At 40.9% G+C, this 27,584-nt stretch overlaps 1 protein-coding gene across 11 annotated transcripts in view; it reads left to right on the forward strand.

Annotated features, from left to right (window-relative positions):
* Window positions 1-19,077, forward strand: part of RALYL (RALY RNA binding protein like) — a 333,458-nt gene extending 314,381 nt beyond the window's left edge. For 6 of the 11 annotated variants that reach the window (XM_078393571.1, XM_020808105.3, XM_072999077.2 and 3 more), the window contains 2 exons: window positions 869-1,041; window positions 14,867-16,108. In XM_078393571.1, coding sequence (XP_078249697.1) covers window positions 869-1,041; window positions 14,867-14,902 — 209 coding nt within the window. In that variant the 3' untranslated portion in view covers window positions 14,903-16,108. Of the gene's footprint in view, window positions 1-868; window positions 1,042-14,866 lie in introns of all 11 variants that reach the window. The other 5 variants (XM_078393572.1, XM_072999079.2, XM_078393573.1 and 2 more) reach the window with 1 other exon arrangement.
* Window positions 19,078-27,584: the final 8,507 nt, after the last annotated feature.

The following is a 27,584-nucleotide window of genomic DNA, read 5'->3' on the forward strand; positions in this document are numbered from 1 at the left end:
TGGGCTGCTTGCCATTAGCTCATCACTTCTAAGGGGCGTGAGCAGAGGAGAGCTTAGCCTTGGTTGCCCTGCCATGGTTATGGCCCTGTACACACCAAAGTTGCCAATTTCTGCTTCGGTTCCACTTCCATTTGGGAAAAAAAAACTACGCCTCCCTTCTAATGCTATCATGTTTCCCATAGGATCCCTCCCCTAGCATCTTTGATTAGTTACAGTGAGATGGAAATTGTAACACACTATAGAATAGGTGTAATGTTGTTTGTGACACCCTGGTTAGGAAATACTCTCACCTTAGAGGCCCATTTGATACCAATACTGTATTGCTATTATTTTCGGTCCAGATCAAAACCGGCTGTTTGCTTAAATATTTGGGGTATAGTGAAGGCACAGCTTTGTTTCCAATCCCTTAGTTTGCAAGTTTTGTTTTCTTGGAATGGTTTCATTGTTCTGTAGTGTTTTAAATTGTTTTAAAGTTTTTGAATTATTTAACATTGTTTTAAGGTGATTTTAAAGATTGTACATTACTCTGAGATTTGCTGATAAAGGATAGGTTAGAAGTCAATAAATAGACAGTGGCCTGATTCTGACAAACGAATTTAACTTTTAGAAGGGTGTTTGTGTATGTGCAGCATAGGGACCTGCTGTCAAAAGGATGCAAGCCTAATGTGTCCGTAGGGATGCACAAGCCTTTCAGTATTTACAAAAGAAATCTCAGTGCAATAGCCTCTGTCCTGGATAACCTATCAGGTAGCACATAAGAGATGGAAGCATATGTTTTTAACATACTTTTACATACTCTGTCTTACATACAGTACTTCCATTTCCAGAACAAGTGATGGATGTATCTGCATCCTATTTTTCTTTATAGAAGCCCAAAAGAAACAGATAGAGGACTGTGCAGAGTTGATCCAGGAGGAATGCATATCAGAGAATGCCGATAACTCTACAGAAGAGCCTATTGAAGGTGGACTGGATGGGGATGGAGAAGAGATGACTGATGGGATTGAGGAAGATTTTGATGAAGATGGAAGTAATGAGCTGGTAAGCAATTAAAAACAACTATATATTTAAAAACTGATTTGTGAGGCTGGTAATAATGACACTGTTAAAAGCTCTGTTAGATGCTCAGACATGGAAGCTGCTGTACATGGGCCACTTGTATTTTGCCTTTCTGTTGGTGTCACCTTTGCACACTATCTAATTGGCCCTTTTTTTCTGGGAGGCTGACCTGGACAGAGAGGAACAAAAGAGTTCTGTGGTTGTTGCAGACTTAGTGAACTTGATCTACATTGTGTTGCACAGTAGTATGCTAACTTACCTGTCTACAATAGTATGTTGTCAATTGTACTGAAACGTTTATTACCTGCATGTCTTCTACCCACATGGATTCTGACCCAGTGATCTATATACTGTACCACTGGTGGGATGCAGAGTTCTCATAACCATTACTAAGAACTTACTCTCGCTCAGCCCCTAGGACTTTTGTCATCTCTGCCAAGAAGTAGCAATAGCAGACAAGTTGGGCTTTCTAGAGGGAGATAGGAAGAATCCATGGCTCCTAGTCACTGAGCAGCACAAATAGGAGGATCCAGTTGCATTTTCATTCATGTCCTTCTGGTAGATAATTGGCTGGCCGCTATATGAACGAAATGTTGGGCTGGTTGGGCTCTTGGTCTGATCCATCAGGGCTCTTTTATGTTCTTTATAATTTGACAAATTACTATGATTTTAAGGTCAGATTAAGATTATGGCACATTGCTTTGCTCTGTGGTTAAACCGTCAAACACAGGTTCTCACTTTTACAGAGAGGTTGATTATTGGACTCTCCATGTGATCAGAGACCTTGGTAGCCCAGAACAGGGCCTTAGGATGTATGGAGGAAGACCTGTAGAAGGGCAGGAGATGGGCACTGTTCAGGGAAGCTACTGTTGATGGATCTAGAGGAAGTATACCATTAAATTAAATTATAGACAAAATATTAAGTAACCATAGCACAAAATCCTTAGGAGCTTGACACATTATTATACTATGTCCGTCATCGTTTCTGTTTCCCAAACTGATCTGTTAGGCAAAAACACTGTTATACCTAGGGTACTGAAGGATATTAAAATGATTGCTAGATCTAGCAATCTGATGCTGCTCTACGTGCCAGGCTGGATACATTTTTAAAGGGGGGGCAAGGTTATACTTCATTGTTGGGTCTTGTCAGGATTCTGGCATAAAGATACTGGGTCCTCACGCCAGCCTTGCATGTGCTCTTATTCACACATTCCAACAATGTCTATCAAGGTGCCTGGTTTTTTAAAAACACCACAACCCGATATTTGCACTAACAGGAGGACGGGTATCATGTACCAAATCTTATTTTTATGATTGGCTTATCTGTCTCATACCATCTACCATGAGTGGCAACATCGCTCCAGCCTTTCAGGAAACATCTGAGGAGTATTTTTCTGGCCCCAGGATCCCCCTCGAGCCATGCTGGCCCCTGCAGATTAATTGGAAATGACTAGGAGGTCACAAATGATCAACTACTTTTTTAAATTATTCCCCCCCCCCATGTGAATGTAGTAACAGTGTTGGGGAGCATGTAGCCCACTGACCACATGACGCTGGTGTGCATCCTAGAGATGTGCCATTCTAATTTGGATCTGATGATGACACTATTTAGAAAATAGTTCACACAGTGGACCCACAACATTTTTAAGTAAAGCCACCAGGTATTGTCCCCAAATAACAGAAGAGACAAAAAACTAACATGTGTAGAGAGGATGGTCTTGCTGCTTGTTTGTCTCTTCTTAAACAAAATTAGGCAAGATCTGTGTTAGAAAAGAACACAAATTATCAAACTGCCTTTTGTTGTTGTTGTTCTTCAAAAAAATTGTGAAACAGTGAACAGATACTTTGCTTGTACTTTTCACTTGAAATCTGCAAAGTACAAGCAAGCTAATTCTCTGTCCTCGTCACAATACTTCATAGTTTTACTGATTCTCCTCTCCTATTTTATAAATATGAGACATGACAAAGGTATTTTCAGGTGGTGTGTTCCCCCCCCCCTTTCCAACAGAGCTGCACCGGGGTTGTTGTTTTTCAAAGAGGCCTATAAAAGCTAAGTTGTCACCCCTAAAGCAAGGTTAATCACATCACTTTTTATGACATGGAGATAGGACACCATGTTGTCCACACTGAATTGCTTGTTCGTGCAAATATGGCATAGAAAAAAATGAACTGTATTTTATCACCAAGAAAAGCTTCAAGACAAAATAAGTGAGAATAAAATTGCTGTCCTGTGCACACATTATTGAGCCCTACCCTCAAGAAACACAGGGAGACTTATGACCAAGTGTGTGTACAGTCAGACGCTAAATTGATTTCATCTCATTCCCTTCAGCAATGACTAAATTGGTCTGTGTTGTAGCTGAGCTGTGAATCAGACTGAAATGCTGTTACCCTAAGCACATTCATTAAAGTGAGTTCTAGTGGGATCCATCAGAGTTATTTTCAAGTAAATGCGATTATGTGTCTGACATAGGTATGGTTTGAGTTGGGTTAAAGTCCTGTTTAGGCATTCAGCAACCAGGGGTTGTGGGCTGTGCATACTGCTTCCATGATTTATTTCTCCATTTGCCTTTGCTTCAGACCATGTTTCTGATGCTACGAAAGGAGGCAGGAATTTAGTCCTGGTTTATATGGCATTTGATACCAAAGTAATCCATTGTATTTCAGCCTCTGAGGTAGAAGTGCATTATACTGTGTGTAAGTGTTTGGAAAAGGAAAATATCCCCATAATGGCACTGAAATTGTGAAAGGATATGTGGAATGACTGAGCAGTTAGAGTAGTCTGGTTTATTTTTAAAGAAGTGCTTCCTAGAAGAGGTGCTCAGCTGAACTGTTAATTGCACCGCCATCATCATCATCACCACCATCATCATCTTAGAACTGCAGAGCTAGAAGGGACCCTATGGATCATGAAGTCCAGCCCCTGCTAATTCCCAACCTCTGGCTCCAGAGCGAGATACCAGCCACTGAGTTATCCAGCTGTTCTTTTATCAATCTTCTATTTTAGGCTGTAGCCCTTTAGCCTATAGCCTGTGGCTTTGTATGTCCCCCTGGGCCATTTCTGCCAGAGTCACCAGATCCTCCCATTCAACTCCCCAGCTTGGAAAAAAATGGTGGGAAAAGGTCATTCTCCATTCCTAGAAGCCTCTAGCAATTTTGTGATAAAACAGAGGCCAGGGCCCCCAGCCTCCCTTAACAAAACAAAACTGAAGTATGATTCTAGGAACCTGAAGGGTCAAGGCAGGTGGTTTCTTCCTGCTGTAACCCATGATGTATCCTCAGGGCAGAAATTTGGCTCTTGGACTGTTAGGGTTTGGGTTTTGAATCACTGGTTTTAACTCCTTTTCCCAGTTTGGATTCTTCATACATGGACTCAGGTTCCAAGTGTAAAGTATTAACATTTATTGTGGGAACTTCAGTGAAACTACCATATTTTTCCATTTATAAGACAACCTAATGTATAAGACATCCCCCCTTTTCTAACCCCAAATTAGAAAATTTGATCCCTGCTTTTCCTTTCCTTTTGCTAAGCCATGGAGTTTAGCAAAAGGAAGGGAAAAGCAAGGATTCAAGGGCTCCCTTTGACCATCGCTTTTCCCTTCCTTTTTACTACGCCCCGTGGTCTCTGAGGTTCTCCTCTCTATCGCTTGCTATGCCCTCCATCTAGCTGTCTCTCTTCTCTCCTCCACACGGGCTTTTCTCTCAGCCTGCATCCCCACTCCTAGACTTCTTTCTCACCCTAGTATGATGGCTTTTGAGGGATTACCGCTCTCCTCTCAGCCTCTGCTCTTGGGAACATCAGCCTCTCATATTTCTGTGTCCAGGGGTTCTCCAGCTAAATCCATTGCTAACCTGGGCAAAGGATTTTTTTTTACTTTTGGTTCTCGTTTTCTCCTGCTAAACGCACCCCTTGGAACTCCACTCTCTTTTATATCCTCTTTCCCACCAATCTTTCCTTTCTCCACCTCCCTTGACAGTTTATCTTCTCCTCCTTCCATTCCTGACTTTTCAGACTGTTCCCTCAACTCTTCTACTTCCCTCTGATCATTGGACATCTCTTCCCTGGTGACCTCCCTAGAGGAATTTCTGGAGATTGTCTCCTTGGGTCCAGTCGTCTCTGTTCCTCTGCTTCCCCCCCCCCTTTCTCTGTTGGAATGGATGGTGCTTGGACAAGAGGTGACTCCATCTCGCCTCCCTGCTCTCATGGACTCACCAGATTTGCCCACCCTGTCTTTGTTGTTTTGCTAATAGAACCAGGTTTTTCCCCACTTAATTTATCAGCTTCTTTTTCACCAAATGTATCAGTCACCCATGAGTCGTCTTTGTCTTTGTCATTGTCTTCTTCTTCTTCTTCTTCTTCATCATCATCATCATAATCATCACCACCACCACCACCACCACTCTGGAGTGTTCTTTATACAGAAATAAAGAAATGAAAAATTGCTTCATTAATCTTACTAACATTTCACACTATTAAAATAATGGAAGAAGGGGAAATATTTTAAGGAAAGAAACGAGACACCATGGTTTCGGTGGTTGCCTATTCTTAGCCCCCTTTACAGAGTTAGCTCCACTGACCTGCCCAATTTCACAATCAGCAGATCTAGAAGCATTTCCACCCTGCTCCCAACACTGGCCTGACCTGCTGCTGCTACTGTGACATCACAAAGTATTTTTGCTCTGCCCCACAATAAATAATATAGTGTAAGAAAACCGAAAGAACTGGATGGTTCCAGTTTGGGGAATTCACGGACATGCTTCCTTGACTGAGAAGCCTGTGTATATCTTACAAACAGTGAGCAAAGCTAAAAAGTCAATGTCAAGTAAATTATTATGACAGTAGTTTCTAAATTATAGAATTTTTTGTCCTGCTGTTTCATGCAATTCTTGCACAGCAGTTATTTCAGATAAATATTGCAGTGTACATAGTAACGGTTATTGTCTGAAGTGAAATCTATTCAAGTCATTCCAAAGGCAGTGTTTCCAATAGTGTATTGATTTAGCAGCTGTGACTGCAATCCCCTTTATCTTGGCTTTCCTTTGTTTGTTTGAAACTGGTAATACTTATCAATTATCAATGTGTCTGGACTTGAATCATAGCAAATAATTACTGCCCTCTATGAACAATGCAGGTGACAGATGATTAATTACTTGTTGTTTAGATTGTAAACCTAAGGGAAGGAACGCTGGTAGGATTGATCTTTGTAAGCTGCTCTAAGAGTTTGTTCAGCTGAAACAACAAAAATTGTGGCACCTTAAAGACTAATTAGAGTTTAAAATGCGCTAATCTTTAATGTGGTACAAAACCCTTTGTTGTTTTTGCTGTAACAGATTGTGGACTAACACACCTTCTTCTCTGGAATTTGCATCTGGAGAGGTGGGATAAAACTGTTTCATCCACAACTTGCAAAAACTACTGTTTTGAACTAAATCTCCTTTTGATCTCCAGCCAGCGTGACCTCTCTAGCCTGAGTATTCTCTGTTTCTCCTGCTATATCCTTCAAGCTTGGTCCACATCTACTGGAACCAGCTTTCCATATCTTCAGCCAGGCACCTTTCCCTATTTGCTATCTGAAATCTTTTAATATGTCAGAGAGAGCCAATGTGATGTAGTGCATAGAAAGTTGGACAAGGACTCAGGATACCTGGGTTTCAATCCTCACTCCACCATGTGAGTACATGGAGGTGCCAGCAATGTTAACCACTCCCTGAATATCTCACATATTTGGAAAATCCTGTGAAGGTTGCCGTAAGTCAGAAGCAACTTAACAGGACATAACAACAATAAGATGCCAGGAACTGATCCTGGGACCTTTTGAATAAACATCACAAGATGTGACACTGAGAGGCGGGATGTTCTTTTGAATAGACACATGGGAGATTTCACTTTTAAGAAAATATGGCTATGACCATGTTTCCTTTTCCCCAACTAGGACTAAAAAATTTGATATTAGGTATGCCTTTACCCTCCCAAATCTCTTGTGGATCAAGCCATTTCAAAGCATTGCATATGTTTAAGAGAAAAAAGGTTCAGCTTACCTAAGTATCTTATGATTTCCTGGGACTTTATCTATCTCTTTCCATGAATCCTGTGACACTAGAGCCTACACCACAGTTTTAGTCATACTGGTACAGATGAAAGGTTTCTTCCCTTAATGAATATTGGCATACATTGTGTACTTGAAAAAGCAAGGGAGGGGAGCATTAATAGTGGCACACTTGACAAAGATGAATATGTTGGGACTAATAAACCTCAAGAAAAAAGGGGCTAAAATATATCATGAAGTACAAAATGAGTTTATTGTTCATGTTCTATATAAATGAACCGCTGCAAAGCCGTTGCCTTCAGCCCATTCGTTTTGTCTGTCAGTTATTCTGGGCAGATGTCTAAGACATTGTGCTAGATTTAAGCGTATTTCTCTCACTGTTTTAATAGGATTCCTTATACACCCAAATCCCCTTTGTGCTGATTTCCAGTGAACAGAACCAGCTGAGAACATTTTCCTCACCCTGTTTTAGAAATGGAACTAAGTAATTTATTTCTAACATGAACACCTGACATTTCACTTTTTCAGGAACACCCAGGATAGAAAAATGAGGTTGCTCCTTAGCTTTGCATTTAAATCTACAAAGCAAGGACCCAGTCTTCTCAAGTCAGCGTTACAGCATGTGCTCTCCTGGTCACGGTTTTATATTCCAGAATTTTTTTGTAGTGACCCCTAATTATCAATGGCTATCAACAGATACATGAGGGGACCTCCACAAAAGTGGATCTCCAAATGATGGGCCTTATCTTTCTGCCCTCATTGGGCCTTTCTGAGGAATATAAACATAGAATTCTAGGCCACTGATCCGACTTCGCCCACAGAACCATGTCATGCACTTTCAGAGCATGACTGACACAACTTGAAGATAATTTGTTATGAGAAACAAAGTTATGTGGAAGTAAGTAATGTTAAGGACATTTAATGTCATTACTTTTTAAACAGGAAAAAATGTAGCCATGAGCCCTGAGTAGGCATAAAATTCTGCATTAGTACTGCAACATGCATTTGTGGGGTGCGTGGGAAATAATTGGCTATTTTTAAAGTACTTTTTGGAAAAATAATTAAGAATTATGGAAAAACAACAACAGTAATGTTAATCATAAAGTAGTGAGTATGTGCTCCTTCTTAATAACACTAATAAGCTATTTAAAAAATAAAATAAAATTCCAAGCCTTGATATTATGAGCCTGAAATGTACTATGTCCTGCTACTTTCTAAATAGGATCAGTCTTTGCATCCTTCTGTGGATTGTTGTGCCTTACATTCCCCAGAAAAGTTGCATGAGGCACATATCTAAGATATTATTGTTGTTGTTGTTGTTGTTATTATTTACATATCCCACTTCAGAAATACCTAAAGCTAAATTTAGGATTGGCTGTTTGGATCTCTGGGATTCAGCTGATGTCTGAGACTCTTCAAGAAATGGTAAACAATAATGTTTGATACAAGCCCTCTTCAGCCATTCAAAACAGGGCTAATCTGAACATGTGAGCCCAGAGAGAGTTCTAGACCTCTCCCTGCCTGTCATTATTTCCATGTCAAGAGGCTATCTCTCCAATGTATGGGGCCTCTTCACACGGATGGGGATCCTGAAAAATATAGGTTCGGTACACTGACAGCCCTTTGTTTCTGTTCATGGGGTTTTCTTGGCAAAGATACTGGAGTGGCTTGCCAGTTCCTGCTCCAGGTGGAGCACGTTTAGTCAGAACTCTCCACTATGATCTGTCTGTCTTGGGTGTCCCTGCACAGCATAGCCCATAGCTTCTCTGAATTACTCAAGCCCCTTCGCCACGACAATCCATGAAGGCCTGGCATTCTCTGGTCCATGGGGTCACGAAGAGTCGGACATGACTTAATGACTAAACAACAACAACACAGACAGCAGTCTCCTCTTCATACTGTCTTTCTTTATGTAGAGAGAGTGACATTGAAATGGTAGGACAGGAACCCTGGGTGCAATCACACTGATCCTTTTGGTGCAGGTGGGTGTGATCCCCCTGCTTGAGGTCAGGGGGGAAGAGCGATATGCCATTTAGTGTGATCCTTGCATCTAAATGACATACCAACCAGAAGCAGCTCAATTTCCGGTATTGTGAAATGGCTTAATAAATGAGCCACCTCAGAATATTGGATATTTTTGTTCAATGCTGGTAAATTAAACACTTTCCCTGCTCCTCTGTGGAAGGGCAGGGGCATAAACATGTTTTTGCCCGTGTTAGACCATTGCTGATGCACTGAATCACAAAGATTAATTTTAACAAAAAGAAAAATTCTTTGTCGTCTGTGTAGTGCAGACCTGGGCAAAGTGCAGTCCGAGGGCCACATTCAGCCTGTGAGCCACTCCTGTCAGGCCCACAGACAGTTTTGAACATCAAAACCATTTATAGCTTTTTGTCTAAAGTTGCTCAATTGCTTATCTTTAACGTACTGCAAAAAACCTCTTTAGTATTTGCAAAGATTAGCAAGTTTAAAATAAAAACAATCATAACATCACTGTTTCATTTTATTTTTAAATAAAGTTTGTTTGGCCCCCAAACACAGTTCAGATTTTTCATGTGCCCCCCCTATAGAAATTAATTGCCCACCCCTGGTGTAGTGTCAATTGAGAAACTACCTGCAGCTGAAGTTTCAAATGATACTTCATACAAAGGCAAAGAAAAAAAAATAATTTAATTTAAGTGATTTAGCATATCAGTGATGGCCTAACACGTTCACTTCCCCTGCCCCTCTGCAGGAGCAGGGGAAGTGTTCAATTAAGCCACTTTGTGATACCAGAAATTAAGAGCAGAAGGAACCTTAGCAGCTTTCACAGCTGTAAGTCTCAATTTTGGTCTTTTCCCAGTGATTGCATGCAGAGTAGAGCACGCCTACTGTGAGAACAAGGGGAGAACTTGTGTACCTGTGTTGCTGCCAGCTTTACAAAGTGTCTAGCTGTTGCCCCAAGGGACTGACACGGGTTCCATCATGGCTGGGGAAGGGCTGGGGAGACAGTTGGATTTAAACTAAGTAAAGGAACCTTTCAGACTCTTGAGAAGTGACTGTGGGCTGTTCTGTCACTACCCACACCAAATAAAATAATAGAACAGTTGCTCAGAAAGTTTCAGGTAGGGGTGCTCTGGAGAAGGTTTGGTCTGCTCTAGCAATCAGTTAATCTGATCACCAGAAAAAAGAGCAAACCAACCTGCCCCCACAGCAGACCAAACAGTGGGGCAAATGCCTGTCTGATCAAGCCTTCTTTCACAGGTCATATGTTCAAATTAACCCGTTTTTAAATAACCAGATAAGGCTGCAATCTTCAAACCATTCTACATTCTTAATCTTCGCCTGAAAGTAACCAGGAGTTGTCTTTACCATATGAAACTGCTGACTTTCTGAGGTTATTAATATTTTTTATTTATATATCAACACTGAAGAGCTGCTTTTTATCATTTTTGGATTTCTCGATTAATGGAGAATTTCCTGTTTCATTGATGTTCAAATGAATGATTTGATGCAGTTATATTTTATAGCGGAAGGCAAGTAGAGGAGGATGTTCATGTACAAGAGTTTGTGGACTGAAAGATGGAGAGAAGCATAGGGAGTTAAATATGAACACCTGAGCATCTGAGCAATTTTTATCCCATAATGCATCTTTACAGCTATATTTTCAATTGGCAATTTATTGTTGAAAAGTGAAGTATGACTGAGAATAAATTTAATGGTAGAGTTAGTTAATATCAGGTACAGGAAAATCATTATAAAGGGGAGAAATCCAAAGGATGTATTGATCCTTGCTTGAACTTTCATGCCACTAATTTTCAATTCCCATCAAAATCTCATTGTCATTCGACTTACGCAAACTTAAAGCAGAAAATGTATTCCTTTTATTCTTTACCCAAGTGCCCTACTTAGAAGCAGCTTCTGTTCCTCAGTTTTGATATTCTTTCCTCATTGCTACTATTACTTTTCCCTGTCTTCTTTTTTTCCCCTCTCTCTCACATACACATACTTTTTTTTTCAGGCTCCCCTAGGAGCTCTTTGACATTCAGCTACTTCTAGTTTATCCAGTTCCTTCTCAAATAATTTTTACAGCATATGTCCTATATGTTTTATGGTGCCTTGGAGGAAACCACCTGAGAAAATATCCCTCTTTGAATATTGTGCAAGTTACTCAAGCATGGAAATTACACCTATCTCCCTTTTCCTTAAGTTTTCTTCCAGTGAGGGTACCTTGTGCCTTTTTGAACCCTTAACCTTCAAAACATTGTTAGTCATAACATTTTGACCTACAGTACTATTTTAGCTGTGTGGGCATAAGGCAGTACAAGTGGCATTTTATCATCAAAAAAGAACTAAGAAAAAAAATGAATTTAAAAAGCTCTGGACAAAAGAAGCTAGCTCACTCCAGGCCAGACTATTTTTTCACTTAATCCAGTGCATTAGAACCCCTGTATCTGTGAGGGATAAGTTTCAAACCCTCCTCACAGCAGATGCTGAAAAATGTGGATTACTGTATAAGGAATGCTATGGTGTCCCTCTAGTGGCCAGTTCTGGTGACTTCATCTTTAGGAACATATATTTCTAAGGTTTTTCTTTTAATATTTTTAATATTAACAGACCATGGCTTAATGAATCAGCGGATTCTGATCTCATAGTTAAGGGGATCCTACTGTATTGTCTGTTCTGGAGCAGAGTTTTGAAGTGTTCCTTTTTTTGAACTACATCTACCAGAATCTCAGTTCATGGTTTCTATGATAGATAGATAAAACTTTATTACGATCAAAAGACCAGCCACAAATAAAACATCTAAAATATATATTGGGATCAGATAAAAAGCAATAGTTGTTTCTGAGGTAAACAACAACTGTGTCAATATATCTCCCCTGAAGCAATTCCAAAATGTCTAGCAAACCATGCTCTGACTACGGAGGCTCATCCACTTTTAGGATCCTTTCTCTAATGCCCGTAGCAGCGGTAAAGAATTTGGCAACACTATGTGTAAACATAGGATTGGAATCAGACATCAGCACATGCATACATTGTTGCTCTGTACAGCCGGGAAATCGGCCAGTTAAAGGGGAAACAGGTCCTTATAATATGTACACTACAACAGGACATGTTCAGTTGTTTCTATCTGCTCCATTCCACATGGGCAAAGGCGCTCTGCCCAGGGGGTCTTTTTATACCGTCCCTCCTGCACTGCTGAAGGTAGTGCGTTAAGCCAGGACAGAGTAAACACCTTTCTACAAGGCGCTTACCTTCTTGTATACCTGGGCTGCTCCAACTGGGCAAAATAAGCTACTGCTGTGACCTCCCTAAGATAGAATTCTGGGGTTGATGATTTCTGTGACTCTTTTAGAGCTCATGGTCTGAAGTTGCAGAACAGTAGAGTGCAGATGGTAAGAACTGTTCTGCAATGGAACCAGTTTCCTGGGCGGAGGTGTGGGCTCTCCCTTGTAAAAGATTGCCTGGCTAAGGCTGCCAAACATCTGTATAGAATTCTAGAAGTAGGTCTCCCTTGATAAGCAGTGGGGTTGGACCCTACATGGATCCTTCCAACTCCTTAGCCTCATGATTCTAGAGTTTGCTAGCTAGGACATACCAGTACAATACCTATGCTTTTACTCATAATCTAGGTTCTTTAAAGCAAAATGAATTTTCTTTTTCATGTGATGTTTTTCATTATGAAGAGATGAGATGATATTCTAAAAGCTAACTAGATTTCATCTTTTTTTTGTTATAAGTGTGTCATTTATATGATCTCATAAATTTTTTATATAATCTTCAACAGGAGGATAATTTATTTCTAGAATAACTTATTTTTGCATACATTAGTCATCTCATGTACTGTATGTATATGTTTTTAAAATGCCACATTATATGGAACTGAGCAGGAAGAAGAAATCAAAATAAGTATTCGGTCGCTTCAGCTATCCATAGCACTGGAAGTATGGAGGGTAGCTGGCGTTCTGGAAATTATAATACTTGGGTGTCTTAAGATGCTGAAGTTGTTTGTGATTTTCTGACATTTTGGCTGACCCTGATAAAGGCACTATTATTCTGTGGTTTACAGTGCATCAGATGGAAGCTTTTCTTCCCACCCTGTTAAAACAGATCAGAGAGCAAGTATCCCCTTCAGGGGTAAAATTCATAGCTATTTTCCCTTGTGTGGCTGAGATTACTAAATGTTCATCACAACTTCTCAATACCAAGAGGTATTTATATTTTGAATCCCGATGGTTGACAATACTCTTTTGTAAACATACCCAAGGAAGCTTTTTAGTGCTTGTGACAGTTTTATAAATAAATCTTCCACGAGCAATCTGAAAATCTATCAGTATTTGTCTTCTGTATAATAGACAGGGACAATCAAGCAAGAAAGCAGGAAAAAAGAGCACGGTTCTTTAGAGCTGAAAATGTTGCCACTGGTTTTATTCTTGCGAAAGCTGTAGCACCACTTACGTAACTACTGTGGGGACTGTCTTTGATCCAAGAGGGAGATTAAGAGAAGGGAAGGATGCACCACTTCATGTAGACAATGCAATCCTTCTTCTGAGTCTCACACTATAAATAATTGAAAGGCAGTTATAGACATCAGTTTTAAAAAAATCAATGCACTTATGCATGTTTACAAAGCTGGGATGACATGGCAACAGTCCTACTGGCTTCTTGACTTACGCACAGAAAACACTGATGCTTTTGTCTCCGTGATTCCATTATTATGCTTCAAGAAGTTGGGTCAAGCAGCCTGCTACATGATTGTATACTTATTTTTTTTACAATGGGAACTTAGTATTTGCACTAACAGTCTGCTCTTCTCAGAGTAGACTATTTTTGTGAACACGCTGTGGTTTTATATAGCCATAACATTTAAAACACTACAGTGGTGCCTTGCTTAACAAACACCTCGCTGAGCGATGAAATCGCTTAACGAGGCGCTCTGGGCCATCGCTGGAGCATTCGCTCAGCGATGGCCCCTATGGTGATTTTTCGCTTTGCGATATTCGCTAAGCGATTCGCTTAGCGAATATCGCATAACGAAGCGGGGGAGAACAGCTGATCGGCGGTTCTAAAATGGCCACCGGAAGGTCCGTGCCGCATTTTCGCGCCCTGCCCTCGCTTACCGAGGGCGCGAAAATGGCGGCGCTATGGAGGAACATCGCTTAACGGTGAGTTTTCAAGCCATTTCGTTCAATGCGTTTCTATGGCTTTTTAAATTCCGTTTAGCGATGTTTCGCTATAGCGAAGGTTAATCCGGAACGGATTAACCTCGCTATGCGAGGCACCACTGTATAATGTTGGTAATTAATGTTATGGTTGAGGTTATATTACAGAGTATTCTCGAAGGCTTTCATGGTCGGGATCTGATGGTTGTTGTGGGTTTTTCAGGCTCTTTGGCCATTTTCTGAAGGTTGTTCTTCCTGACGTTTCGCCAGTCTCTGTGGCTGGCATCTTCAGAGGACTGGACAGAGTTCCTACTCCTGTCCTCTGAAGATGCCGGCCACAGAGACTGGCGAAACGTCAGGAAGAACAACCTTCAGAACACGGCCAAAGAACCCGAAAACCCCACAACAACCATGATATTACAGAGTCTTTGTGGCAATGAGCTGATTTGCAAAAATGGACCATTTATATCATTTATATTGAATACTGACCAAGTTTCAAACACTCATAAGCAGCTTTGCACTAAAGAGTCATATGATTCAAAACATTGTGGAAGGCGGTGAATGCTGGAGAAAGACAAAGGCTCATATATTTTTTTCTCTCTCCATTGTTAACAGCTGCTTTTGATGAGGCAATCTGAATGGAAAGACTGATGTGGCTGAAAGGGCAAAGCCACCCCTGCACCAAATCCGGGAACAGATCCAAAACCAGCTCCCAGAGTTACTTTTTAACAAGGGGGAAAGACATCAAGGAGATCTATTGGCAGTCCTCCTGTGTTACATTGAGTTAGAGTCACTGTCTCCTCTCATTGTCTCATCTTTAAAATGCTTTCAGCTAAAATATGCTATTTCTTTTGTAGTTTCTACAGATCAAATGAATTCACAATAACATCCAGCTCTCTTCGAAACTGAGAAGAGAATTCACTGACTTCCCTGTGTGAAATGTGACCTGCTGTTTCTTGCCGGCTGAGAACACGTTTGACTCAGTTTTTATGAACAACTGAATTTACTTTTTGAAATGGACATTGCCATTCAAAACTTAGAAATTCCATTTCTTATATGTTCTAAAGCTGTACAACTGTCAGATTTCTATGGTTTAGATTGTAAATGTGTTTTCTCCTGGCTAATTATTGGTATTATTTTTTTAATTTTGATGTCAGATAAGGCCAACTACTTGTATGATAATAGGAAAGGCATATTTAAAACGAGGGGAACGCTGTATACATATGTACATTTGTAAAAGCTATTTTTATGATTAGCATGTTTTACGGTTCATCATATTTAAAGTCAGGTGATATTGCACTTAAATGTTTACAGCATAATGAAATGAGATCGTCAAAGATTTATGATTGAACATATTGAATAGTATTTTAATTATTTGTATTTATATTCCTGTTTTAAAGCAAATGTGTTTCTTAGATGGGATTGTAATGAAGGACAAATAATATTCATGACTGGGTTATTTTTCAGTACAGCATTACATGATAATGGATATAATTTCTGTATGCCAGATTCGTGCACAATACATGTACTATTCAAATCAATTGCAGGGGGAATTATAATTAATTTCAATACTCTCAAATTGTACCCTTATGCTTTATTATATTACAAATTCCCCTCTCTTGCTCCTCTGCCTTAATAATCACACTCTGGATAGGACAGAAAGATAAGTATGAAAAATTACTGCCATGTTGAATGACTGGCTTGTTTGCATATCTACTCTGTAATCCATGGGCTACATCCAATCCTACAAAGAGTTGGCCCACTGAAATCAAAGGAACTTAGCACGGCTGTGATTAGTAAGTCCCATTCATTTCAATAGCTCTCATCTCAATAAGACTGATTTTGAAATTAGCCCATTTTTTTATTGCCATTACCTGGACTTTTTAGTGCTATGAATGATAGATTTCCTTTCAGCTTTCCAGTCATACATCTATGTACCATAGTCTGTCTGGTGTAAAATTACCCCAAATTAACTGGGTGTTTTTTCCCAGAAGAGGCTAACTGAACATTGACAGTTTCCTGTTTAAGTCTGTGACATTGCAGCAAGATGCAAAAAGGGCCTTAGATTATACACTGTGTTTCTCTGTCATTATTTCTCATGCCTGAGGTTTTAGGCTCTGTCAAATTAATGCTTGAAACTGGAATTCTTCCCAAGATTGCACATTATTTCATTCTGTAGTTCCCCCAAATAAACTCCCCCAACCACCCAAAAAACCTAATGGATTTTCCCTCATATGCAAATAGGTGTTTACAGGTACCCTGGCATTCTTCAGCTATGACTAGATTTCCTCCAGGCAATGAGTTATTGACCTGAGAATTCTGAAGATAAAATAGCACAAATCTCTTTTGTTCTCATATTTTCATACCACCCTAGTTCAGTTGTGATTCATAACAACATAAAGACACTAGGCTTCCATAGCTAGAATATGTTCTTAAATGGTTGGCACATGTAAGGAAGTTATGCAAGTAAAATTATTAAGTGGCTCTTACAATTATTAAGTCCCTTTCCAATGGTCAGGAGCAAAGTCTGGAAAGTTACGTTTTGAATTGTACTTCATGCACCATGCTGGCTAGGAATTCTGAGAACTGTAGTCCAAAAAAGTAATTTTTCCAAACTGGTCCAGAGGATGTCCTATACTGTCAGTGAGCATACATAACACTGGCAGGTTGCTAGCTGGATGCGCATTCTTTCACATATAGCCATGTTATGTATAGACAATGGGTCACTAATTCTATAGGTCAAAGAATTGTCTGAAGGGAAAACTGGCTGCTACTTGTGGAGTTTCTCCATGCATTTCATATGATCACATGAAGAGGCCATATTTAGTACAGTGGACCCTCGACTTACAGACGGCTCGACTTACAGACTTTTCGAGTTACAGACTTCTCTGGCTGCAAAATTTAGATTCGACTTGAAGCCGGAGAATCGACTTACAGACCAGAAAAAAACCAAAATGGAACAAAAATTAGAATAAAAACCGCTGGTTATGGGATTAATCGGTTTTCAATGCATTGTAGGTCAATGGAGATTCGACCTACAGACTTTTCGACTTCCAGCCACTGTTCCAATACGGATTAATTCCTTAAGTAGAGGGTCCACTGTAGACTGTCTCCTCTTCAGATTGTCCTTCACCACATGGAAATAACGAGAGAGGCTGGGGGCTAGTACTCCCTGCTCATACTTTCAAATCTACCTGTTAGTATTGTTTGTCTGTTAGAAGTGCAGAGCTGGAAGGGACCCTGTGGATCATCAATCTGAAAGGAGCAGAGTAGGGAATTGAACTCCCACCCTCTGGCTCCACAGCCAGATGCCTAAACCACTGAGTACTTGTCTGTTGAGAATGGGGGTGACGTGTGCCTGAATGGGGTAACATGCATTCACTAAGTGTGTGCCTTCCACAGTCCTGGCCCTCAAAAACCAAAAAGATCTTCACAGTCATAAACTATAGTCAACACAATTCAAGAGTAATTTTCATGGAGATCAATTTTGTTGGGTTTTTTTTACAGTTTTTAAATATTGAAAAATTATTTCCCATCAATGTGTTGCTGTGTCATCTCAAACAAGTGCAAGCATTTGGCATGAATAACAACTACAGATCTTTCAGCTGCCATACAGAGCACGTGTACTGCTTGCTAGTAAGAAAGCAAATTTTCCATGTTATTCATACAGTTTACATGAAAGAGACATACGGACAAGAGAATAACTTGCCGTTCCAATAACCTAAAAACCAAAATGTAGATATACCCGAATTAGAAAAATGGATTCTTCAGTCACCTTGACATATTAATAATGGCCACACATCTGCTAGCATTAAAAGCCAGCATGAGGGGGACACAGTCTTCCCTCCCTACTATAGCTTCTGCAGTACTCCAAAAACCTGCTGTTGGAGGGTTGGGAAATCCTCTACCACAAGTTTTTCTGCGGCCATAGAGGCCTGAAAATTTAGGTAATTTCACAAGTGTCATGTTGGATTTAAGCCACAATGAGAAATTGCCAGTGGTCTGTCTCGTGCTGTAGTGTATGTCCTGATTGGCAGCTGTCCCCAGAAGAGGTCTTTCATGCTGTAAAGCTTCCTTTTGACTAAAGCAATGGTTCTTAACCTTGGGTAATCTAGGTGTTCTTGGACTGCAATTCCCAGAAGCCTTCACCACCAGCTATGCTGGTTGGGGCTTCTGGGATTTGCAGTCCAAGAACGCCTGGGTTACCCAAGGTTAAGAACCACTGGACTAAAGCCTAAAGGACTGAAACTGTATGCAAAGCATATGCTGTCACCTTAAGCCACAGCACCTTCATATGTGCTCCCTTTTCCGTTGCTTTATTACAGCATTTGCACCAAAGTAGGCTCTTTTGCAGTGCAAGCAATGATTATAAAATGAAAGGGTTTTTCCTTCTTCTACTCCTGAGCCATGTGGAATTTGAGCCAGGTGGCTTCTGCTTTGCGCTGAGCACTGTGCTCACTCACTGTGTGTGCAGGAAAGACAGAGCCAGCGCAGTTGAACCGTGACATCCATTCGATCCAATCTGATCAGAACAACCAGGTTTTTACATTTATAAATCCTTGCATTAAGTGGTGGTGTGGGATTTTGTCTACAACAGTGATTTCTAAAGCGGGAATGAACCCTCAATCTGTGACATGACCTATCTACACTTCTACAGTCTTTATAAAGCCACAATCATTTTAAACAAGTAGGGTAGGAAGTTTCTTTGCACCCCTACATGGATCCATGTGTTCTTGTGTAAATCATTCATGATGGTTTGGTTCCAAATGTTGTAATATAATTTTTGCATTCCTGTAAATAAATATTTTCTCTGATTAATGCACTAATTCTTTTCTATAGTTCCTGTTGCCAAGTGCCAATTGCATAGATAGATGAGCATCCCTGATTTGTTCATGCTGCCATCCCAAAGAGGCTTACCTAGCAATAAGCTCCATTTGGCAGAAAGAAATTGACTTCTGGAAATATCCATTGGATTGTACTATAAATGTCTTGGCTGTCTCACCTAAAAGATTTCTAGAAGGCCTTCCAAATACTCATGCTGGCTGAAGAAGTCTCGGTCGGCACCATGGAGAAGCACCCAAATAAGTGTTAATGGGCTGCAAGGGAAGGTGGGTGTGCATGTATGCTGGTGGAGGTGCAGGAGTACTGCAGCTGGAGCGCGCCTGGAGCAAGCTGTGACTTTTTCTAGCAACAATGTTTTGTAACTGCCATGTCGCCACAGCTGCAGATTCAGAGGAGTGTCAGAAGGGAAAATAATTTATTAATCATTAGTCAGCTCCAAGAATTTAATTTGTTTTATTAACACGAGAAAGGACAGCACTCTGAAGATGTCGGCCACAGAGACTGGCAAAACGTTAGGAAGAACAACTTTCAGAACATGGCCAAAGAGCCTGAAAAATTCACAACAACCATTAGATCCCGGCCGTGAAAGCTTTCGCGAGCATTTTTAATTCTTTGTATTGATTGTTAATATTAATTGATATGTTATTTGCTTTGAAAGAAGTCATAGGATGAATGGCGAATGGCAACAGCGTATATTTGTTATTAATTCAGAACTGCTTTTCGTCTCTTTTTTTCTGTTGTCATTTGGTTTCCAAAGTTACTGAAGAGCAAAGCAATACTAAATCAACCAGTTTGGACCGGGGGGGGGGGGGCAGAAGCAGAGTAAAAAGTAGCAAGCCAAGGCAACTTACCTGACAGCCTTTAAATGCCTGAGGCCTCCTCAGTCGGTGAGGTCCAGAATTAAATCCACCGGCCCAGTTCCATTTCCATAAGGATTTTCCCTGTCCCCACTTTATCTCCTATCTTCCTTTGTGTCATTTATTTTCTTCAGATCCCTACAATCTTCTCTTCCTCCATTCTGTCTGTCTGTCTCCACAACTGTCTCTGTTCTCCCCATTCCATAAAAAAACCCGAGTACCTTGTGCAGATGATAAGAGGAAGCATTGACCCATGTGATATTTTCCCTATTGCTGAGGCTATCCCCAACAATTAATAATGATGCAAAATCAGCATTATTAATTACAAATAGCAGACACTATTAAATAGAAAAGAAATTATTTTAAGCCTCTTAGGTGGGAGACAAAAAGAATTAGCAAGTGGTGCATGAATTTCTGTATAATTTGCTTTGAATCGATCCGTTTTGATTTCTTATCTAGCTTGTCTGGAGCTCATGGTTGAAGTATCTGTTATTTGCCACAAGTGACCAACATAGGAAAAGCAGATGTTCCAGGAAGGAATGAGACTTTATAGAAATGCAGAGGGAGAACCACCATGCTTTGAAGGAGAACCTCAGCTATGGAACACGGGCACTGAGAAGGCTGCATTCATGTAACCATGGCTCTCAAAACCTAAAAGATCTAAATCTTAGAAATACTGAAAAATGTGAAAAGAGTATTCTTCGAAAACAAAGGACAAAATTGTACAACACCTCTATTCTAGTGATTAAAAGGTAAAGGTAAAGGTTCCCCCTGACAATTTTTGTCCAGTCGTGTTCGACTCTAGGGGGCGGTGCTCATTCCCGTTTCCAAGCCATAGAGCCAGCGTTTTGTCCGAAGACAATCTTCCATGGTCACATGGCCAGTGCAACTTACACACGGAACGCTGTTACCTTCCCACCGAGGTGGTCCCTATTTATCTACTCGCATTTGCATGCTTTCGAACCGCTAGGTTGGCGGGAGCTGGGACAAGCGACGGGAGCTCACTCCGTCGCGTGGATTCGATCTTATGACTGCTTGGTCTTCTGACCCTGCAGCACAGGCTTCTGCGGTTTAGCCCGCAGCGCCACCACGTCCCTATTCTAGTGATTACTCATTGCCAAATCCAGCTACATTTCTTAAAAGAAGATTGTTTAGGGGACAACTGAGTGCCACACCTGGCATTCTCCATTGAAAGTAGCTTCATTTCCAGAAAGTGAACTAAATCTCAGAGGCATGCTGTTCAAACAGTAAGTCAGACAGATGCCATAGGATATAAGCCAGCAAATGAAGTGATGTTTGTATTATATAGTGGGGCTTTTCTATGCACGACCCAATAGACTGTGAATTTATTATATTCCAGGATGGATGCAAGGAAGCTCTTAAGGTAGTGGTTTAGTGGATGAAGATTGACTTAGGTCTACATTGCGTTTCAGTTCCAAGGAAAATAGATCCATTAAGTGAATGGAACAACACTAACCTAAGTCCCATTGATCTCAATATGCTTACTATAAAGGTAACGGTAAAGGTTCCCCTTGACATTTTTAGTCCAGTCATGTCCGACTCTAGGGGGTGTGTGGCCATCCCGTTTTTCAAGCCGTAGAGCCAGCGCTTGTCCAAAGACAGTTTCCATTCTCACGTGGCCAGCGTGACTAGGGAACACCATTTTATCTTCCCACCGAGATGGTACCTATTTATCTACTCGCATTTTTACATGCTTTTGAACTGCTAGGTTGGCGAGGAGTTGGCAGCTCATCCAGAGTGATGAGAGCTCACTCTGCTGTGTGGATTCGATCTTACGACTGCTGGTCTTCTGACCCTGCAGCACAGGCTTCTGTGGTTTAGCCCGTAGCGCCACCACGTCCCACAACTACCACTATAGTTGATGCTAAAATTAGGTTTAGCCCTTAGTCATACGTACTGTAACAGCAAGCCCACAAAAATCAACAGAATTTAAAATAGCCATCTAACAGAGGTTCTCTTGATTAAAACTGGGTCTGTTTAAAGTCTAGTTCCAAGTTGATATCTCTGCCTGGGAGAGATGTTCTTTAATCCAAATTTAGACCACGTACAATCATATGTCACTCAAACCAAAAGAAGCAGGTTGGTTCCATCTAGCATGGTTATTTAAGGAAACCAGTTTCCAGGACCAACCGCTGAAGATCATGTTTCAGGACCACAAAGTAGTTTTTGACAGCAAACTAGATAAAATCAATTGTGGTGATTTCAAGGATGAGTTGCCTTTTAGAGCTGGTTCTCTCCTCTGCTTATTTGAACATTGTTTCTAAGTGAATGTTGAACTCTTGCTATCTTTTTAAGAACAAAAGCAACTGAGCAGAAAAGCAATGTGCTTCCATCAGTACCAGTTTAATGCTGGTCATTTGGGGCAATTTATTGGGAGCATTGCTTTGAGTGACCCAGGATGTGTGAAGAGGTGACAAAAGCATAGCAGATCAATAACAGCAACAGAAGTGGAATGGTGGGGGGGAAGCGTCCATGTAATTGCATAGGGGTAGCTTTGAAGACAAAATACAGCACTGATCGCTCTATCAGACATAAGAGTTCATCTGGTGCAGAACAGGAATGTCAAAACACAGCTGGCAGAGGAGGGGGAAATGCTTCAGAGTACAATAGAGCTTTTGAAAGCATATATAGTGGCCAGCCTAGGGTTGGAAGAAAAGTTGCAACATGACTTATTCAGGAAAAAAAATCAAAAACATACAGTTCTACCTTCAACACAGCTTGGGTTAGGGTCACTGGACCCCCATAACTCTCATCTCCCCCCCCCAAAAAATGTAACTATAAAGCATAAACAGTTGACACACACTTTCCCCCCAACCGCATCAGTCTCCTGCAATGCCCCATTACCCTCCCTGGCTGCCACATAGAGCTGCGATGTCAGGAGAAGGGACTGTCAGGTCCACCACCTGACAGGGGCCACCACACTGCCAACAACAGGGACCTTCATAAGATCCACCTTCCTCGGGCCACTTTCTAGAGGTCAATAGCAGCACATTATTCATTGGATATTTATTGCATATTTATTTATGGAAACTGTTTGTTTGCTTGAATTGTATGTAATTAAAGCTATGCCACTCACTAGAGAACTACTATTGTACAACATTTTTTGCTGATGTTTTGTTTTGTGAGAGGCCCGGAGTCAAAGATCCTTGATCGTTCTTTGTGGTCAGACAGGGATTCCAAGAGGTCAATGTGACTCCTGTGCTTGCCTTACTGAAAAGTGCTTGGTACAATGTGCAGTTAAAATTCTGACTAAGGAAAAAGCAAGGGTTTGCATAGCCTGAGCCCAAGTACAATCCTAAGTAGATGTGGGATATTCGTATTCCTATCCCTGGGGATACAACTACGAATACTGGCAGCACAGGTGCCTGGGAAGTTCAGCCCCTCCTCCTCAAACTGGCAGGTCCAATTACCAGTTGCCGTGCAGTGCGTGCAGCCAGTGTCATTCTCATCGAGCCAATTGCGCTAGTGCTTCCCTGCCTCCCTGTACAGCTGACCACTCTGACGAGGAGGTAAGATGGTGAGTCTCCCTTCTCAGCTGTTAAGCTGGTCAGCTGTGTGAGGAGGTGGGGAAGTGCCAGCTAGTCTTCTTCCATGATTGGTGTAACAAGAGCGACACTGGCTGCACGCACCACATGGCAACTGGTAATTGGATCTGCCAGTTTGGGGTGGGGGGGAGGGACTGGACTTCCCAGGCACATGTGCTGCTGATATTTGTATTTGTATCCCTAGACATAAGAATACTAATCTTAATCATATTTACCTAGAGAATCCATTGAACCCCATGGGGATTATAATCCTTGCTGATATTTTGTTGTTTCATGTGAAACCTGAAGTCAGAGATCTTGATCTTTCTCTAGATTTCATCCCATTCTGCACATTTTAGGATTTTGTACGGCTCTTGGAGTGTGGTAATAAATGCCATTCTCTGTATTCATTTACAGATCTATTTACTGCATACTATCTATTCTTGTTTTAGTGGGGGTGCAGTTACTTCAACCATGCTAAAAAGGAGTCAACCTTATCCACCAAAAAAGCAGTATCTTGTTGCAGATATTTCTTTTAAGGGCAGTGTAGCTTTGATTTTCTCCCACTTGAAATGATGGTTTCTCACTGTCTGATTTGACATCTAAGATCATTTTTCAAGATGGACGGTTAGGAGCTTCAGTTAGCAGCAGCAGGACACATAGCTATTGCCACCTTCAAACAGTCTGAAAAAAATAGAATGTCACTAATGGAACATTTGATGCTCTGATCCAAAGTGTTAAATGAGAGCTGACATGCATTAAATTATAGCCTCTCTTCATTTGTGTAAGATCTTGGTCATTATGATCTTCTCCTGATTGTCCGTACCCCCAACAAAAATAAACTGACTGCAGCTCTGCTCACTGTAGCAAAGTATTTCAAACACTGTTTTAGAAATACCATTCTGCCCAGCAGGAATTTCAGATAAAAATTACTTTTAGGCCCATGTTCTGTGTCTAAGATGTCAAAGCCTAAGAGGAGCAAGATCACTTCTAGCGAGGATCTATGAAATTTATTAGAAAACTACAAAAGGAGAGGGAGAATCTAATCCCACATTTTCTGTTATGTAATGTCTACTTCTGTTGTCAGCACTTGCTTCTGCTGATATTTCACGATATGAGCCAGGGCTTTGTGGTGTAATTTCTTCTAAATTATTCTTGCTCAAACGCTGTTTCTTTCCCCAGAGATTGACATTTCATACATTGCTTTCTCTGAAGGATGGCAACTAGCATGCTGTTTTGGATACTTTCAACAAATTAGTGCTTTTGACTAAAAGCAAGCAATCCTGTTGCCAGGGATAGGGACCTGAGTCACAAGACTTACTGTCAAGTAAGACTTAAGTCACACCGACGACTTGACTCAGGGTAGGTTTTTTTTTCAGTGACTCAGATTTGACTCGCAACTTAGAACCCACTCAGCCACTCTTTGTTCTAGTGGGGGAAGTTTGTTTTTAATAGGGACTCAGACTTGGGACTTGGTGCCAAAGACTTGGATTTGGACTTGGGACTTGGACAACATCCCTGCCTACTTCTTGATTGAAGAGACCACCAGTTTATGGACAGCACAATTTATTCTGCAGCCAGCCTCAAGTAAGGTGAGTAGGGCCATAATGGCTTCGAATGGCTCAGCGACGTCTGCTGTTGTGTCCCCACCCACACACACCCCAGATCTATTTTTGTTGTGGGGAAGAAGACAGCGATGGCAAGGCCAATGGGAGTCCTGCCTTAGGCTCACCCATCCCAGAATCCCCACTGGAAATGCTGTGTGTAATATTAATTTGTCACTAGGAAATCCAGGATTGGCTGTGGTAGTTTCAACCTCTGCCATTCCTATTACAGAAGTCAGTGAGAGAGAAGACTGACTCTTCAACACTGATTAAGTCATCCTCCAGCTCACCTGAGGGTTAGCTTAAATAATCCAAGAGCTTTTGTCTTCCAACAGAGGGAAAGAACTAGTGGCCCATCACGGCAGTCCCCTCCACATTACCATCTTAGTTGTCAGGTTCATTCTGTCTAATGTTAAGGCAGGACCTGCTAGTCTCAAGCAGGAAAAACAGCATTTGGAGCATGCTTCCAGCGCGCCCCCCCCCCCTTCTCCTGATCCAAAAGTAAGTTCTTGAGTTTGGGAAGGAGACAAAGGAAGGCAGCACAGGAGGTTCAAGGGGTGTTTCCGAGCGCTTTTCAGCCTATTATGAGTATATTAACTGAACACACTTTTTCAGAAAGCTGGTTTGAATATTGATCTGGAGCATTACACACTGGAGGCATTCGAGAAAAACTTAGATAATTATGCTTTGATTGTATTCCTGTACTGAGCAGGGGGTTGGACTTGATGGCCTTGTAGGCCCCTTCCAACTTCATTTTTCTATGATTCTATGATGAAACAAGGAGGGGGGCACGTCAGGGGATGCAAAAAGACCGAAAACTTTTCTGCAGCTCTGAACACTGTTAGAGACAGTATACCTATCATAAGTACTTTGTTTTAAGCTTTGAGGGACTGAAGGCACACACATTGGGGATTTATTTCTAATTAATCCACTAATAATGGGCTCATCTACATAATTATTATTACCCCTAAATGTTTCTGAGAGGTGTCTTCAGGTTTTGTTTAAACAGAAACCCTGAAACATGCAAAATATGAAGTTAAGTTGAAGTGGATGGATGTTTTATACAGAATGGAAGCTTGATCCTATGGATGTTCCATTAACTTTGAATAAAATACGTGCTAATATTCTATTCTGCACTTGTACTTAATTTCTAACTATATAAATCCAGCTGGCTGTCCACTCTGCAGAATGGATGAAGTGTCACGATTACATGTGTTCCAACTTGAATATGATTACTGCAATCTGACAGAATCCTGATCTACAAGAGATAACCTTGAAACATTCATTAACTTGATTTCATTCATTCAGAGGTAGTGCAGCTATGCAAGTGGAAAAGCAAATATGGAGTAAACTAAGCTGAGAGTTTTTTCCCCGGCTGTCTTTGTGGAAAGGTCAAATCTGTACTATGTTCAGCAAAACTTACAGATGAATCTTAACCTGATGAATCCAGAAGGGGTAAACTTGATTGCCTACTCCTATTGGCAATTTAGACAATCACAAAACTGATTGAAAAGTCTTTTTTTTTCAAACTGCAATCTTCTTTCCTGCATGAAGTATATATAAAGAAGAAGAAGGGAAGGAGGGTGTCGTTACACTTAACAAACTCTTCAGAAATCATAAAATCATAGAATAATTGAGTAGGAAGGGACCTATAAAGCCATCAAGTGAATAAATACATCCTATTATGTGAACATGGGAATGGACAGATAGATGGATGGATGCTCCGGTCCCTCTGCAGTCACTCTTTTTTTGTTAATGTTTCTAGAAAATGAGACAGCGATGGAGGGAAGCAGCAATAAATCCACATAAGAGGGAGAAGGAAAAGAATTACAGAATGTTGAGAGAAGAGCTCAAAGCTGAACAGGGAGGAGAGGGGCAAGAAGAGAGCAGCTGACTGGCAGTTGACTGCTGTGCATTTTGGATCTGAAGACACACTGGGGGTATATTGAGACAGACACCTGTTCCTGTTTGGTGTGTTGCTGGGGTGGATTGACCCGCACTTTTTTTCTGAGGAGTGCACAAACTTGCCCCCAGGGCATCCCAGCCCAGCCCTTTTTGATCCCGTGTCAGAGACTCCTGGTTTTTTGGTCAGGATTGGTGCACTCTAGTTTAGTCCGTTTCCAGCATGCATATTTTCTGGTAATGGAGTAAAACTGAGTCTTACAACTATCAAAACTGCGAAAGTCGCTTCTAGTTGGAATTTCTGGTGTCAGGAAGTAGCTAAGTAAATGAGCTGCTTCAGGATGTCGGCAAATTGAACACTTGAGAAAGCAAAGAAATACATGTATTTCCCCCCTCCTCTTTCTTCGATTTTTTTTTCCTGAACAAACTTTCCACTTCAGAATATGAGAAAAAGAGCTGCTTGAGGTTAATTTTTTAAGGAGAAAGGTGGAAATAAATAAATAAATAAATAAATAAATAAATAAATAAATAAATAAATAAATAAATAAATAAATAAATAAATAAATATTGCCCCAAATGACGT

The sequence above is a fragment of the Pogona vitticeps genome, chromosome 4 (genome assembly GCF_051106095.1).
Source record: "Pogona vitticeps strain Pit_001003342236 chromosome 4, PviZW2.1, whole genome shotgun sequence".
NCBI classification, from domain to species: domain Eukaryota; kingdom Metazoa; phylum Chordata; class Lepidosauria; order Squamata; family Agamidae; genus Pogona; species Pogona vitticeps.